The sequence below is a fragment of the Dermochelys coriacea genome, chromosome 10 (genome assembly GCF_009764565.3).
Source record: "Dermochelys coriacea isolate rDerCor1 chromosome 10, rDerCor1.pri.v4, whole genome shotgun sequence".
NCBI classification, from domain to species: domain Eukaryota; kingdom Metazoa; phylum Chordata; order Testudines; family Dermochelyidae; genus Dermochelys; species Dermochelys coriacea.
In genome coordinates, this window is record NC_050077.1 from 336094 (window position 1) to 351771 (window position 15678).

At 40.6% G+C, this 15678-nt stretch overlaps 1 protein-coding gene across 9 annotated transcripts in view; it reads right to left on the reverse strand.

Moving 5' to 3' along the window:
- The window catches only part of PDPK1 (3-phosphoinositide dependent protein kinase 1), an 88520-nt gene that overhangs the window by 31041 nt on the left and 41801 nt on the right, over positions 1–15678 (reverse strand). For all 9 annotated transcript variants that reach the window (XM_038420677.2, XM_038420678.2, XM_043494180.1 and 6 more), the window contains 3 exons: positions 13578–13620; positions 13171–13308; positions 11050–11194 (listed from right to left, as the gene is read on the reverse strand). In XM_038420677.2, coding sequence (XP_038276605.1) covers positions 11050–11194; positions 13171–13308; positions 13578–13620 — 326 coding nt within the window. The remainder of the gene's footprint in view (positions 1–11049; positions 11195–13170; positions 13309–13577; positions 13621–15678) is intronic.

Consider the following 15678-nt stretch of genomic DNA (forward strand, 5'->3'; position numbering starts at 1 on the left):
CTTGTTCAGGCGAGAAGGTCTGTGGATGGCATCCCCCATCGTCTGAATAGGCTTTGAAGCATTGTCAGATGTATCTCCCCCTCATGGGTCATGTGGGAATTTGCAACTGAGATTGTTCGCTATTGAGTTTTGTGCACCTGGGAGGTAAGCCACAGACAGTGTAACATTGTGGGAGATGCACCATTGCTTCTGCGCATAGAGAGGTGACTGGTTTCCCTTGCCAATTGATGTAGTACATATAGGTTATGTTGCCTGTTAGAATCTTTGTCTGAGATCCTGTGATCAGCAGGAGGAAATGGGAGCAGGCATTCCTGACTGCTCTTAGCTCGAGGAGATTGACATGAAGGGATATCTCCGCCAGCAACCATTTGCCTTGTGTTGTGAGGCTCTTTAGATGTGCACCCCACCCTATGAATGATGCTTCAGTGGTGAGGAGCAATGATGGTGCTGTCCGCTAGAAGGAAACCCCTTTGCAAATGTTGGCTGGGTCCTTCCACCTGTCTAAGCAGTTTTTGATCCTGGTGGGTGGTGACAGGGATTTGTCCAGCCTGTCCTTTTTTGATCTGTAAACCAAGCTGAATCACATTTGGAGGCATCACACGTGAAGCATGGCATGTTGTATTACTGCCATGCACGCTGCCATATGCCCCAAGAGTTGGGGGCAGAGTCTGGCTGGTATTTGTGGGCTGTTCTGAACAGCGTCTATGAGAGTTACTAAGGATAGGAACCTGTGTTGAGGTAAGAGGGCTTTGGCCTGTAATGAATTACTGTCAGCCTCTATGAATTTCAGGTGTTGCAGTGGAGTGACTGTTGACTTTTAGGTGTTGATCTGTAGACCCACTTCTGTAAACAAGTGTATTGTAACTTCAGTGACTTGGTGAGCCTCTTGGAGAGATCAGGCTCTGAGGAGACAATTGTCCAGTTAAGGGTAGATCATTATCCCTTGAGAATGTAAGCAAGCAACCACCGAGAGAACATTTAAAATACTTTTGGGGCCGATTATAGCCCAAAGATTAGCACTCTATATTGGTAATGGTCATGTCCCAAAGTCAATCTGAGAAAACATCTGTGAGCCAGTAGGATTGAGATATTAAAATAGGTGTCCTGGCGATCGAGTGCCAAACAAACAGTCTCCCTGTTCCAACCTTGGAATGATTGTTGATAAAGTGACCATCTTGAATTTTTGAGCCTTGAAAAAATTTTGAGAGCCCAGAGGATTAATACAGGTTTCCAACCTCCCTTCCTTTTGGGTATTAGGAAATAATGAGAGTAGAACCCTTTGCCTCGTAGATGTCAAGGTACTGATTCTATGGCTCCTAACTGGAGAAGGCAATCTATGTTTAGTCGTAGTAAACTCTCATGAGAAGGGTCCCTGAAGAGGGATGTGGAAGGTGTTGTGGATGGTGTAGGGAGGTAAAATGGATGGAAGTACCCATTTTGAAGGATCTGTAGGACCCATTGATCTGTTATGCATTCCCAGACACTTTGGAATGTTGCCAAATCAGTGGCCAAATGGTCGTGGAATGATGGTCAGCTGTGTCAATTGGGGGGAGAGTGTGGTCTAAAGGCATTTGAAGTGCTTATCTGTGACGGGGATTGCCTCTTTGCAAGGGAGGCATTTCTTGAAGCCCGCTGAGCCTGGCATACCCTGCTGGGGAAGGAGTCCCCAAAGAGGGAAAAGGCAGGAAAGAAATTGAAGTAGTCTTTTTTAAAAACATATAAGAAAAGAAGGAGAACCAGCTAGAATTACAACTATGAGGCTAATTAACTATAGAAATGAAGCTTAAAATGATGGTCCTAATAGACTGCAAACAGCTCGGTCTGTAGCCAGGGGCAGAGGAGAAGGAACTGAGGGGGGTTAGCCCGCTTGCGCCGACTAGCCTCGTAGCACAGCACGAGGAGAGAGAGTGCATGTGAAGGCCTAACGGACACTGATACCCAAGTTCTCCAATTAGCAGTGCAGGGACGCAAGCACCCCTACAGTGGAGCACCCATAGGGCCACTACTCGAAGAACTCCAGTTACTGTAAGTAACCTCTCTTTTTTCAGCATTTGTCCACATGGATCCCGTTGTAGGTGACTAACTAGCTGTTACCTTTCAAGGATGTAGGTAATATGAGTCCTACCTAAATAACGTCCAAGACAGCTCTGTAAAACTGAGTATTTGACTTAAAAGCTGCCACAATAGAAAAAAGTGTTTAATAAATGTATGAGCTGAACACCATGTAGCTGCCCTATAAATTTCCGATATGAACTCTCCTAAGACATGCTACTGAGGAGCCTGAGCCCTGGTAGAAAGCGCCCTAACTGAATGCAGAAGGGGAAACTTATAGTATAAGAAATCTTAACACAATCAAGAATCAAATTTTGCTAGTCTCTAAAGACACTGCCTGTCCTTTAGATTTACTGCCAAAAGCTATGAAAAGTCTGAGACACATCCTAAAGACCTTCATTTTAGAGAGATAAAAAGATATGGCTCTAAATTAATCTAGAATATAGAGCTTAATTTCAGCTGGGGTGCTTAGGGGAAAATAAAAAGTACAGGTAAATGTATAAAACAGTTAAAATGATAGTCCGAAACCACTTTCAGCAGAACTGTGTGACCTGTCCCGAGTGTAGCTTTCTGCTTATGGAATATTGTGTAAGGGGGTCCAGCCATTGAAGTCCGCAACACACTCACTATAAACTGAAGCGACACTTCACTAAAAATGAAGTTTTTATGGGAATAGGATACAAAAAATGAAGGCTCAAAAGGAAGATCCATTGATGACCTCAAAACTACATACAAATCCCAAACCAGAAAGGGATCGCTAACTGGTGGAAACAGTCACACCCTTTAAAAATCTGGAAACGGGTGACAAAAAAAGCTTATATAACCCTTTATCTGAGGGTGAAATGCAGATATAGTTGTAAATGTACTTTGACAGAATTGACTGACAGTCCAGAGTGCTTCAAAAAAAACTGATAGCTCAGAATAAATGGGACAGAAGAGTCCCATGGTTGGATAAGTCTCTGGTCAGAACATAGTGAAAACGTCTCCATTTAGTTAAACATCCGAGCCTAGTAGAGGCTCTTCTACTATGACAAGACCTCTTGAACAGCTGATGAACAATTCTTCTCAAGCAAGGTTAACCAGCGAGTGTCTATGCTGGCAAGTGTAAAGTCTCTGGGTTTGGGTGGAAGACTGGACTGCAGTCTAAGAACTGATGTCAGGAATTATCAGGAGTCAGCTGGAGTGAAAGATGAACATCTGAAACCAAAACTGACAAGCCCAAGTAGGCGCTATTAGCATTTTTGAGCTTTATCCAGACATATTTTCCTGAGCAGTATGGGGATTAATGGGACAGGTGGAAAAGTGTGCAGCAGTTATTGATCCCACTGCTAGAGATCCTGGACTCATTCCTCTCCAGGAGCAAAATATAGGTAATTTCTTGGTGAACCTATTGGCTATAAATATCAACAGATCCCCCACTCCTGCAGTCCTGAAATAGACTCAGGACTGAGACTTTTACCTCCCATTTGTTGGAGATGGAGCCTTTCCAGATGAAGAAATCAGCATTTTGAATGCCTGAAAGACGAAGAGCTGGATGTGATGACAAATGCATCATTCCCATAAGAGGATTATTTCTTGATAGACAGAATGATCTTGCACCCCACGGGCCTGTTTATATAGTACAACACCATCATATTGTCCATCACGATTTGGATGGTGGAGTTCTGAAGCATGAGCAGGAATATTTTGCAAACTAGATGAATGGGCCGTCTACTCTAATGCATTTATACGTAACCGCCACTCTGCTTGGGACCACCAAACCCTGCTTAGATGCATCTCTTACAATAGTCTTGTGGGAAGGATTGGTAGAATGGGAACTCTGACAGACCTGAAGGGGGTCTTTATCTACCAATTCAGAGATTCCAGAATTTTCAGGGTCACATGCATTGGCAGTTCCAGTGTGTGTCTGACCAATAAACGGATGAACCTGTAGAGACATCAGATCTAAAAAGGGATGCTAACCTTTTTTCCCCCTCTTTTTCTCTAAGAAAAATGGAAGTAGAACCCCTTGGCGCGCACACACACACAATCACACATCAGTGAAGATGACTACCTATTTCAACCAGCAGTAGTTTGTTGTGACAGGGGTCCCTGAAAAGGGAATTGGCATAGACAAAAATTAAACAAAGTACTCATGTTGAATCATTTCTAAAACTGTCTAGTCAATTGCAATGTTCCCTCTAATTATTTCCATCCATGAGTGGAATGAATTTTGTTATGTGCACAAATTATTGAGGTAAGGTGCAGATGTGCACCACTAGTAGAAACAAAAAACCTAGGATACAATATATTTTTAAAGTTACCATAGGGATAATTACTTCAGCCAGGACAGGTTAGGCATTTTAGAACTCACTACTCAAAGAATTAAATTTAAGCATAAGAGAAATAAAAATTATGAAATGTATAGACCATTCAAAAAACTCAAACAGCACGTTGAAAGAATAAAATTACAGAGAATATGTGCACGTTCACAGCCTGGCAAGACTCCAAGAAGACAGCAACTGCTTTGGGGAATCCTTCAGGTAATCAATATTGCTTACTCTCATGCTATATAGTGCTTTTCCTTAAAGCCCCAGTGTGTATACACTGGCACACAAGTATGCGTAACAGCATGCCCTTGAGTTCTGGGAGAAGTGGAGCAGCTTCCTCTCATGCTGAGTTATATAGTCAGAGGACTAAAACTTAAAGTATCTGTATGCCCGAAGCGTGGAGTCCTGTGTGTCCTGTGCTGACAGCTCTGACATGCAGCTGTGCACCGATAGTCAGGCCACTGCCCCAGTCCTGGGCAACATGGATCCAGGATGGGAGAACACATCTCCCAGACCACATTCCTCACTGAAAGGCCCCTCCCATTTTTTTCTACAGAGGACCCAGCCATCTCTCTTCACCAGAGGCAGCGCCTCTGAGGAAGTTACTGTCACTTTAGTGTTTACACATCAATTTACAGTGTTATGACTATATTCACAATGGAAAAAGATAGAAACTCAGGGATTGTTTTAATTAAAGCGCAGAATTTCAGATGATGGCAAAATGCAGCCCAAATGGTGGAGCCTCACTAAAATCCTGAGGTTTCTTTCTTTCTGAGGAAACGCTACTGTTTCTTTTCAGCCCTATGATTTGCTGCTGTATGTTGCTCTTTTAAGTAGATAGGCACTCAAAGCGGACACAGAGCAGCAGCCACCAGCAGGCTCCCTCAGTCCCACTCCTGAGCCCTGTCACTCCTCCCTCCCTGGCTCAGCAGAGATGGGGTATGGGGCGGGAGGAGCGGGACACCCTGATGTCAGCACCCTCCTTCCCCACTGTGCTGCATAACAAATGGGAGGCTCCCGGGAGCAGCTCCAAGGCAGAGGGCAGGAGCAGTGTGACGGTGGGCAGAGGCACACCTGAAGTGCACAGCACTTGATAGCTTGCTGGGTGGCCACCTGGCCATGCAGCTTAGAGGGAACTTAGGGTAGGGCCTCTCTTTTTCAGATAAAAGGGCTCTTACAAGCATCCAAAAGGTCTCCGATAACAGTGAGGGCATCTCAGGCCTTTGTCTAGAAAAATATAGTGGCTCAGACTCTGCTTCCTCTTCTGGTAAGTGCACAGAGCTCTAAAGAATGGAGGGCCTCTTGAGTCCTTCAAGTATGAAGTGCCTCATCTGTCCTTAAACTGAAAGGTAAGTCCCTGATCATAGTTTGGACATCTTTTGGGAATCCAGACAATTGTAACAGTGATCTGTGGATAGTTAATACCGCTGAAGCTATAGCCCTAGCTGCAGGATCAGAATAATCTAATGATGCTTGAAGAGCTGTCTTTGCCATGAAGTGCACCTTCCTACGGCCACATTACTTAGCTCTTTCTTAATATCATGTAGGAGTTTTTTGTTCAGCTGCATAACCCTGTTCTTCTGGAGAAAATTGTACTTGGCCAACAGAGCTTGATAACTGCTTATCTGCATCCGAGGACTAGCTGAAGAATATACTTTCCTAACAGGTCCATTTTCTTGGGTTCTTTCTTCCTGGGAGTCAACTTGGGGGGGGTGGGCTACACTGCTTGGACATTTGTGGGTACTTGTAACCATAAGAGACCGTGGGATTAGATGTGCAAAGAAATATTCAAACCTTTTTGGAAGTATTTGACATTTATGATCTGCTTTCTTAGATGTTGCCACAAGTGAGGCAGGGGTTTGCCACAGTTCTTTAGCTGCAGTGAGTATTACCTTATTGAATGGCATGGCCAAATGGCCCTGAGATTGAGAATCCTCTTGAGATGGTTCAATTTCTAAAAAGCCTTGGCCTTCCTCTTAAGCAAGTCTTGAAAAGCACTGAAATCTATTGTAGCAGATGATGACAGAACAACTGCTTCATTCAGAGATTAAGAGGATACTGCAAGCAGAAAGGGCTGAAAGTCATATTCCTCCAAATGCTCCCCTTCATCCTCTCCAAAAATGAGGACCCTGTTCAACCTCTTGCATGATAGGCTGATCTGCAGAATGTACAGGCTTGGATGGTTCCTTATGAAGCGATTGATTCCTTCACCTTAACATAGAAGAGTCAGGACCCGGAAATTGCTGAGGGTTCAATCCTGGCCAGTAAGGCCACAACTGTGTCCCATAATGATAAGGCCTGGGATACCAAAGTAGTGGAAACAATGGAATTTGAGTCCTGTCAGAAGCTGGTACCTCCGATGAGAAAGTTTCCTCCTCACCTCCCTTTCCAAGATCATATTTGGAGAATGGAGGATAAAACAGAGAGGAGGAGTCAGAATAGTAGAACTTCTCCACATAATCCCTGCATCTCCTAAGAGACAGCCATTGGTACCAGTGGTGAAGGTCAAGGGACATCTTCATGTCTAGTACCTTTGGTTCCACTATAGAAACTATCCTCGAACCCATAGAAAACAGAGGAAAGTCCATCAGAGGAGACTCCAGTTCTGGAGTGATCATTAAGTCCACTGGAGCTATAAAAGATCACTGCAAAATAATAGGGACTGGTACCAATGTAAATCAGCACCAAGCTTGCTGGTACTGAAGTGGCTGACACAGCTGTAAGCACAGTTCCGAGGAATCAGTGATAGATGGTTCTGCAGCCATTAGTACCAATGAACTGGTAGGGACAGTAGAAGATTGCTAGTGTGATTGTGAGGTAGAGGAACAAACCCTTGAAGGGTCTGGTGGTACACTGTGCCAGTCTGATTTGAAGGAAATCAACTTGAAAGCCTCAGTGTAATATAATTTGGGTTTTTTTTTTCTTTGTTGGTACTGGAGACTTTGACCAATACAAGGTGTCTCTGCCTTCGGCAGGTGGGATTTTTCTGACTGACCTAAGAAGGAAAAAGGATAAGTCCAGAATGTTTCAGAGCAGCATGAGGTCTTTGGGGGCTTGTCTTCACTGAAGACTTAACTTGAGCTCAACGGTGAGTTTTGCCCATAGCATTCTCCAAGTGCACACAGCCACACACTTCTATCAGTGCTACACAGCATAATAGCCACCACTTCCTGAGCTACAGAGGAGACAAAGAGGTAGGTTTTAATGTGTACTGTTATCTTGAGGTAACCACAGTGCAGATGAGCAGTCACAACAGTTGGGACACAATGGTCCTCCAATCCCTTCCCATAAACCCCCAACTGGAAGTAGACTATCAATCTGCCTCTGCTCAGCATTCATCTTGCAGTTTGCCTGATGACAATTTCTCCAGCTTCACACATCTCTTGTGTTTCATACAACACAACAATGCCCATTAACAAGCCCTTGTACCAATGTATAACCACCAGAGCAGGCAGACAAGTTGTCTTACAACATCTGTGAATGCAAACAGAGGCATAGTAAATAGTGGTGCTATAAATCTTAGGATAAGTACCCAGACAGAAGTATTGCTTGGCGCAGCCAGACACAGTACCAGTATGGATGTGAGTGATGACAACACGGAAATGTGGTCATGCTATCACCGGTTAACTTACCCAGTAATTGCTTACCCCCATGCTTAGCATGCAGTGAAGGCATAGCCTTGGATGCAGAAGACCTGTTAACACCTAGAATGGTATCCCTGGTAGCCAGGGAACTGCTAGACAATGGCTTTAATGGAATAGCATTCTCTAGAGAAGGAGTTTCAGAGTCTGATATGTTCCTTGTAGATTTCTCTGCAAAGAAAACTTTCAGACAGGCATCATAAGCTCTTTGAGTATGCTTTGAAAATGATGTGCAAAGTGCATATTTGTCAGTTATGTGAGACTCCCTCAAGCAGAATACACATTTTGCATGAGCATTGCTTGCAGGCATGGGTGAGTCACAAGCTAGGCAGATTTTAAAACCCTGGGACCAAGACTCAGCCATGTGTGAATCACAGTATCAAGGGAAAAACAAAAAAGTTATTTGTGTGTGTGTTTTGGGGGGAGGGGTGTTCTTTTGGCCAATGGGCTCCAACAACTTGAACTTTTAGAACTACAGAGGGTACTAAGAATAATCCTAACTACCTATCAAACTACAAATATCTGTGACATAGCGGGGAAGTAGAAGGACTCTGTGCTGCTCTAACTCACTGCCATAGGCACGGAGAAGGAAACAGTGGTACTTGGGGCTGTTCTGCCCTTTACACACTCAGGGTGGGGCACAGACTTTTATAGTCACTGCTGGTTAAAAGATTCCAGATTCTCAGGCAAAGGGTGAGAATACAGTGGAACCTACAGTGGAACCCATGTGGACAAAAGCTCAAAGAACAGAAAGTGCCATTTCTACAGAGTTATTTTTCAAAGTAGGACCACTTTAAGATGTCTGGTTATCTGCGGTCATATTTCTAAGTGTTCAAGAAAACCAAGAGAGTTCTAAGCATTTTAATAGACTATGGTTTCGTAAAAAAGTCAACTGTACGATTGTGACATCAGCAGAAACTCGATCTCACCACCCAATACTGAGCTGCCCATAATTACCTTCATAGCATTCTAAACTTAAGACATCTACAAGCAATTCTCCTATAATGCCAGATTTCTAATAAAGCCCTACTAAAAGAAATACATAAATAAAGATAAATTTATACACTTTTTAAAAACTCTTGTGATTACATAAAAGACAAAGAAAACAATACAGGAAACAGTGCCCCTCTTCCCTATACATAATTAAAATATTAAATAGCATTGTTTGACCTTTCTGGAATCTCCCTTCCATACAACATATATTACTGGCAGGGAAACTGAACCCCTGAACTCTTATAACGTTTATTCCATCCTAGTGTTTCATGGACACCTTCTCTCTGTCAGAATGGATGGATCAATTTCCTCTCTCTTCCCATTCACAATTGTTTCTATGCAAAAATATTAGAAAATGTATTTTTAGCGTTTTTAACATAACTGGAAACAAGAAGAGCCAGCATCACATGATCAGACAGCTCTCCAAAGACTGAGCAAGTGTTTCGGGAACTTTTGGAATAGATGACCTAATAGGTCTCTTCTCAACTTTAGATTCTACGGTACAATCTCTACTCCCAACCACTCCTGCCCATTTGGTTATTGTGTCAAATAGGGGTACAATCTATTTATAGTTAGCAAACCAATTTTGTATACATGGTAGAATATTCTCATCCAAACAACAAGATTGTAATTCTTCTCTTGGGGCTCTTCAGAGATCCAATTAAAAGCTTTTAGGAAGTTTCAACATTTTCCTATAATAACCAAAATTAGTTTTAGTTTTAAAAAGGAACTCAAGATAAATATTAAGTGCACCCTTAGCTGTGTTCTCATCACCACTTTAGATTATCTAAACTAGAGACTTTAAGGGTATGTCTACACAGCAAAGAAAAACCAATGACTGGCCTGTGTCAGATGACTTGGGCTCGCAGGGCTCGGGCTGCGAGGCTGCTTCATTGCCGTATAGATTTCTGGGCTTGAGCTGGAGCCCGGGCTCTAAAGCCCTCTGAGGGCATCTCTTTCTCTGTGTCTTCTGTCTCTCTCTCTGTCTGCGTCCCCCAAAGCTCGGGCTCCAGCCCGAGCCTAGAAGTCTACACACCAATGAAACAGCCCCGCAGCCCGAACCCTGAAAACTGGAGTTGGTTGGCCAGTCATGGGTGTCCAGTTGCTGTGTAGACATACCCTAAATTGTCTTTTCACCATTTCTGCTCTTTGTCCAAGTGGAGTAGAAATGCAAAATGTAAAAACTGAACTAAGTCAGTTTTACTTTTGTTTATATAGTCTCCTGCACACTGTAATTCACAAGCAGATCCCTGCTCAGGACTGTTTCTTAAATCCCGCTCCTGCCCTGCAATATCTACTTCCATTCCCACTTTGTTTTTTGCATTTTTATCCCACCCACAAAAACCTTGGATCCCACAAATCCCGCAAGACAGAGAGATTCCCGCATGTTAACTATATATATATTTTCATTCAGCCTCTCTCTCTTTTATATTTTATTTATATAAATATAAAAGACTGAATTCCATTTTTATTTATTTATTTATTTATATAAATAATATAAATGGAATTCAGACAATTTTTACTGCTAAAAGAATAAAACTAATCTTGCTTAAACCAAAAAATACTTTAACTCCTGTTATGGAAATCAAACTTCTTTCTATCCCTTGCTTAAATTTAAGTATTATAACCTTTATTTAAAAAAAGAAAAAAAAAAAACTTACTTTACATTGCTGAAATTCTATTTATGACAAACTGACAACAGATTTAATGTTTTCCTGCAAATTACTACAATCTGGTATTTTTGCCCACCCAATCCTCCCTGCAACAAAGTACATTTTATCCACTCCTGCTATTATGGCAGCAGGTACTGCAGGACCCACAGAATCCCAGTCCCGCTGCAAGGCTCTATTCATAAGCACTAGTTTGATTTTGATTCATAGTACAGCAAGCGAATACTTATATTCACAAAAAAACATTGATATTGTTTTTGTAAAAAAAAAAAAAAACTTACATATTTAGTCATATTTAAACAATATCACAAGTGAGCCTTTAAAAAAAAAATTACTCTAATTACATACCATTGCAAATATGTTGATCCCAATTAAGTACCTTACCTGTGAATTATTCCCTTTCCATGCAAGTACTCTAATGCTGATACAATTTCAGCAGCATAAAACCTGGTACAGGTCTCATCAAATGAGCCAATTTTGCGAATATATTTTAAAAGCTCTCCATTTTTGGCATAGCTAAGTCCAAAATCTGAATATAAAGTTAAGGATTATCACTAGGACATTTTAAAACAAACCAACTTATTTTGAGGACTAAAGTAAAAATAAGATTGAATAAGAACTAGGGAAGGCATATGGAGCCTAATTCCAAAACTGTTTTGGTACTAATCCAAGGCAACATTTTTCGACACTGCTCTCCATTTTTATAGCACACAATTAAGGTAATTTAAATGCTTAAATCCTCTGTTTTGAGACATAGTTAATGACATGTCTAAATCACTTAAATAATTGATTAAAACTTCACCTTCAGTTATTAGGTCCTGCAAAAATAGAGACCCAGTTATGGCCAGGCTGAAACTGTCCGACTGCCATTTGGAGAGTTATACAAAATGCACTGGTCTCAGTCCAGTTTGTAGTGAGCAGGTGTTCACATTACAAAAAGAGACTACTACATCCTGCCTATTGTAGGCAGCCTCAGCAAGTATATCACGAATGATTAAATGAGTCCTGAAAGGAGACTAGATCTATCCTTTCACCCCTAGAAAGCACCACTACAGAGCAGAATGCTCAAAGGGAAGTTTGCCATAGCTTGGTATTGTAATTATTCTATGAATAAAAAGGGGACCTCAGACTCCAGAGCTCTGAAGAGAGAATACTTACCAATATAAAAGGAACTTGAAATAAACTTTTAAGAATGGTTGGAGAGAGATGCCATGGAGAATAAAAACTACACGTTCCTGTTGGGACACTGAGGATCTCCTCTTCATACTGGAGCAGACGACCAGCCAGGTCTCTTGCACAGTAATTCTAAGAACTGCTATTAAAAGGCCCAACCAGAACCTCTTCAATGCCTTAGCCCCATTATTCAGATTACTCTACATGCCATTTTAGACGAGAGAAGCTTAACAACTCTGATTATTTAATGGACACAAATTACTGAATATAAGAAAGGAACATGGCCAAGCTTTTTTTTTTTTTAATTCAGTTTTTGTTTTACCTCCTGTATTGAAAGTAAAACATTGCAAGAAAACAAATTTTAAACAAATCAACTTAAAAACAAATCTTTTCTCCTACTAATTTTGACACTGCCAATACGGTTAGTACTGAGTTTTCTCTGTTCATCTCTTCTAAAGAACAGATATAGTCAGTTTAATTTTTTAATTTTTATTCTAGCACTAATGATATTAGTAGAGTTCAGGATAGAGTTGCCAGGTGCCTGGTTTTCAACCAGAAAGTCAGGTTGAAAAGGAGACTGGGCAGTCTCCAAAAGTCCCGTTAACGCGGGGGAGGAGTATCATCAACACACGCCTGCTCCTGCACAGCCAGGGCTGCCTCCCACCCGGAGGCAGACTTCGCATCAGACTGCGGCAGCTCCTGTCCTGTTCTGGACCTGGTGGGGGAACTGAGGTGGAGATGATCCAGCCAGAAGAGGGAGGATGCAGAGCCTTGGGAGAGGAGGCAGAGTAGGGGACGGGACCTTTGGGTGGGAAAGAGGTAGAGCAGGGCCTCAGGGTCTGGTTTTCAGCCAATAGGAAGTTGGCTACATTTGTTATTTCTGTTCTGCCTCTTGATAGTTTTGCAGCAGAACACAATATGGTAGCTCCTATATAAAAAAGGAGCCACAAAAATAGTTTCTTGGAAAAACACTGCTGGCTTTAAAATATATAGTTTCTGCCGTGTGGTGTTAATTTAAAGGGACATGAAATTTTGGGTGTAGGCTATATTACTAGGTCTATTTAAACTGGTATGTATAAATAGTGTTACGTAAATGTATGAGACCTCCTGTTTGAAAATACTTGGCATATCTGTGGTTTAAATATCTACTCAAGAATTCAAGTAGCTATTTCAATAATGATTAGATGCTAAAGAGTTTATCACACCAAAGAAAGTGCTGCTCAGTTTCTTTCCATGTTTTTCTTATTCCAGTAAAGATCTATAGGTTTTAATGAAATAATTCACTTGCTACTTTCAAACATTTTGTAATAAATATTTAATTCAAAAGGATACACAGCTTTTCATCATCCTGAAATGTGAAGTAGAGTTTCACAAAGAAAGGGTGATCCAGACGGGACATTACATCTCTCTCTCTGGTCACATAGGGGACCTTATTTTCTTTTATGATATGACGTTTTTCTAGAATTTTAACTTGAAGACGAAGAAGAAGAACAATGAAAATGCAGAGGACTTGAGCCCGAACAAGGCATGTTGTAAACTAAGTAGTTTTGCCAACTGATTGGTTAGATAACATTGACACTCTAAAAAATGCCAAACTTCCCTGATTAATAGTTGCTCCCACTCTTTCTCCCATCATTAGAGAGGAAGGAGGTAACAGAATAATTTAAAGTGAATATAGTTAAAGATACCTATTTCAATGTTATGCCTAAAACATTTAGCTTGAAGGAATCATTACTTACTGGCATATTCTCTGGAAGTTGCCAATTCTCGGGCCAAGACAACCTGGTTTAGGGGGAAAAAACCCACAATGTAACTGGTTCATTAAAAAGATATACAAGGATGCCAGCTTGGTCTTCATTCCCAGTCACAGTTTGAATTTTGTATTAACCTCAATCCCTATGCCAATAGATGTTTAATGCACCCCTTTCCATATACATTCCACATCATGGCCCTAAATCAGCAAATCAATTAAGGATGTTCTTGAGTCCCATTGAAGTCAATGTATTTAAAGTTCAGTACACGCTTAAGTGTTTTGCTGAACCAGGGCCGATAACACCATCGGGTAATCAAACTAGATTTTATTCTCCTCTTCAGGAAATCATATGGGTTACAACATAATATGCTACAGAAAATCATTGATGATCTTTCTACAAGACGACATGCGTCTCTGCTTTGTGTTTCAGGTAAAAATATTTCCTGAGGTTATTTATTTATTTATTAAGTGTATAAAAAGACTGCCATGGTACGTTTCCATGTCCTGCATGGTATCCCTGAGCACTTTAATCAATTTATCCATAAGATTAAGAGTTAAAAGCAACAGAAAGGCTTTCAGCGTAGCCTACAATTTGACAAGATAAAACAGTTCACTGATGAAGAGTGGAAGAGTTCCAAACAGCAGAGATGAAGGGTGGGGAGGGGGAGAGAAGAGGCTTTTAAGACAATGGTTCCAAATTTTTGAAAAGAAAAAAGTTTCAGAGGGAATGTGTTAGTGAAATGCAAGTGAATTTACAGTCTGTGTGGAAGAAGTAGTTTCCTAAAAGGAGAGTTTTGATCAGATACACATAAAACACAACAGCTAGAATGCACAATGTCTCCTTGCCTGAATACAAGCAAGAATGTCTCTGCTACATCAGAATATCTAGAATGTTCCAGTAACTAGTTTTCATATTAGGTTTCTAACAATGCATTAGGAGGAATAAAATCTATATCTAGTTCTTACATAATCTACACCAAATTATTTTCTACCATCGTACCATGCTTGTTCATATGCCAAATTTTTTTTTTTAGTTAGAGTAGAATACTCCAACATCTTAACTTATTTCAAATACATGCTATTAAGTATTATACTTTAAAAAAAAAAAAAAAAGGTAGCAGTCTTACTCCCCCTGAATAGGTTTATGTAAACAGAGTTACACTGCTCCAGAAGTGGGCATTTTGTTGAAAGTTTACTTCTCAATAAAACTGTAGGAGGGTTGTTCACTTTTGTATTTTCCGAGTGTAAGAGGTCTGAAGTTGACAGAAGCAGATCAATGAGAAGTCAGATTAGAAACACTCAAGGTTTAAAAAATTATGCATTTATAATAAAAAAAATTTCAAAAAGATATTATTTCTGTGCATAGGATTAACATACAACAATCTTTAAAACATATATCCCTCAGACTACAATATTTATGATCAGATTTGGTCAGAAAGTGGGGTGTTTTGTTTCTTTTTTTTGCAAAATTTCTTCCCCTACCCCAGCTCTATCATAATTTCAACATTTCTGAAATCTACTGAATCAGCTCTTTTCAAGATCTATTACTTAATACTTAAATATCAACATGCCCAGATGTATAGAGCTAACTTTTTGCATTTTGGGGAATGCAAATATTTATATTTGTATTAGCATAGTCAAGTTAGCCAATAGTCAAGAAACAATATAGAACATAAGCCTCCATCTTGCAAAAATGCACTTTAATAACTTTACACATGTGAATAGTCCCACCGAGATGACTGGAACTACTCGCACATGCATAAATGCTTGCAGAATTGGGGATTTACATTGATCCCTCAATCTCTGCATTGTAGCCAATTCCACCTTGATAACAAAAAATATGAGAAGTTTACAATGACTGAGAAAAGCCAACAGATTGCTATAAATCAAAACAATTTAAAAAACACTTTAGCTATTGTGTAGCCAAATTGACACTTACTTGCTTATAGTAATATTAGATCTATATAATGAAAAAGGCACTTTAATGGAACTTTAACACTGCTTTGTTGAAGTCGCTGGAAAACATGTCACAAAGCTAAGGTCCTAACTGCAACAGTAATTCTGCCACATTGCACTTCCTACACATT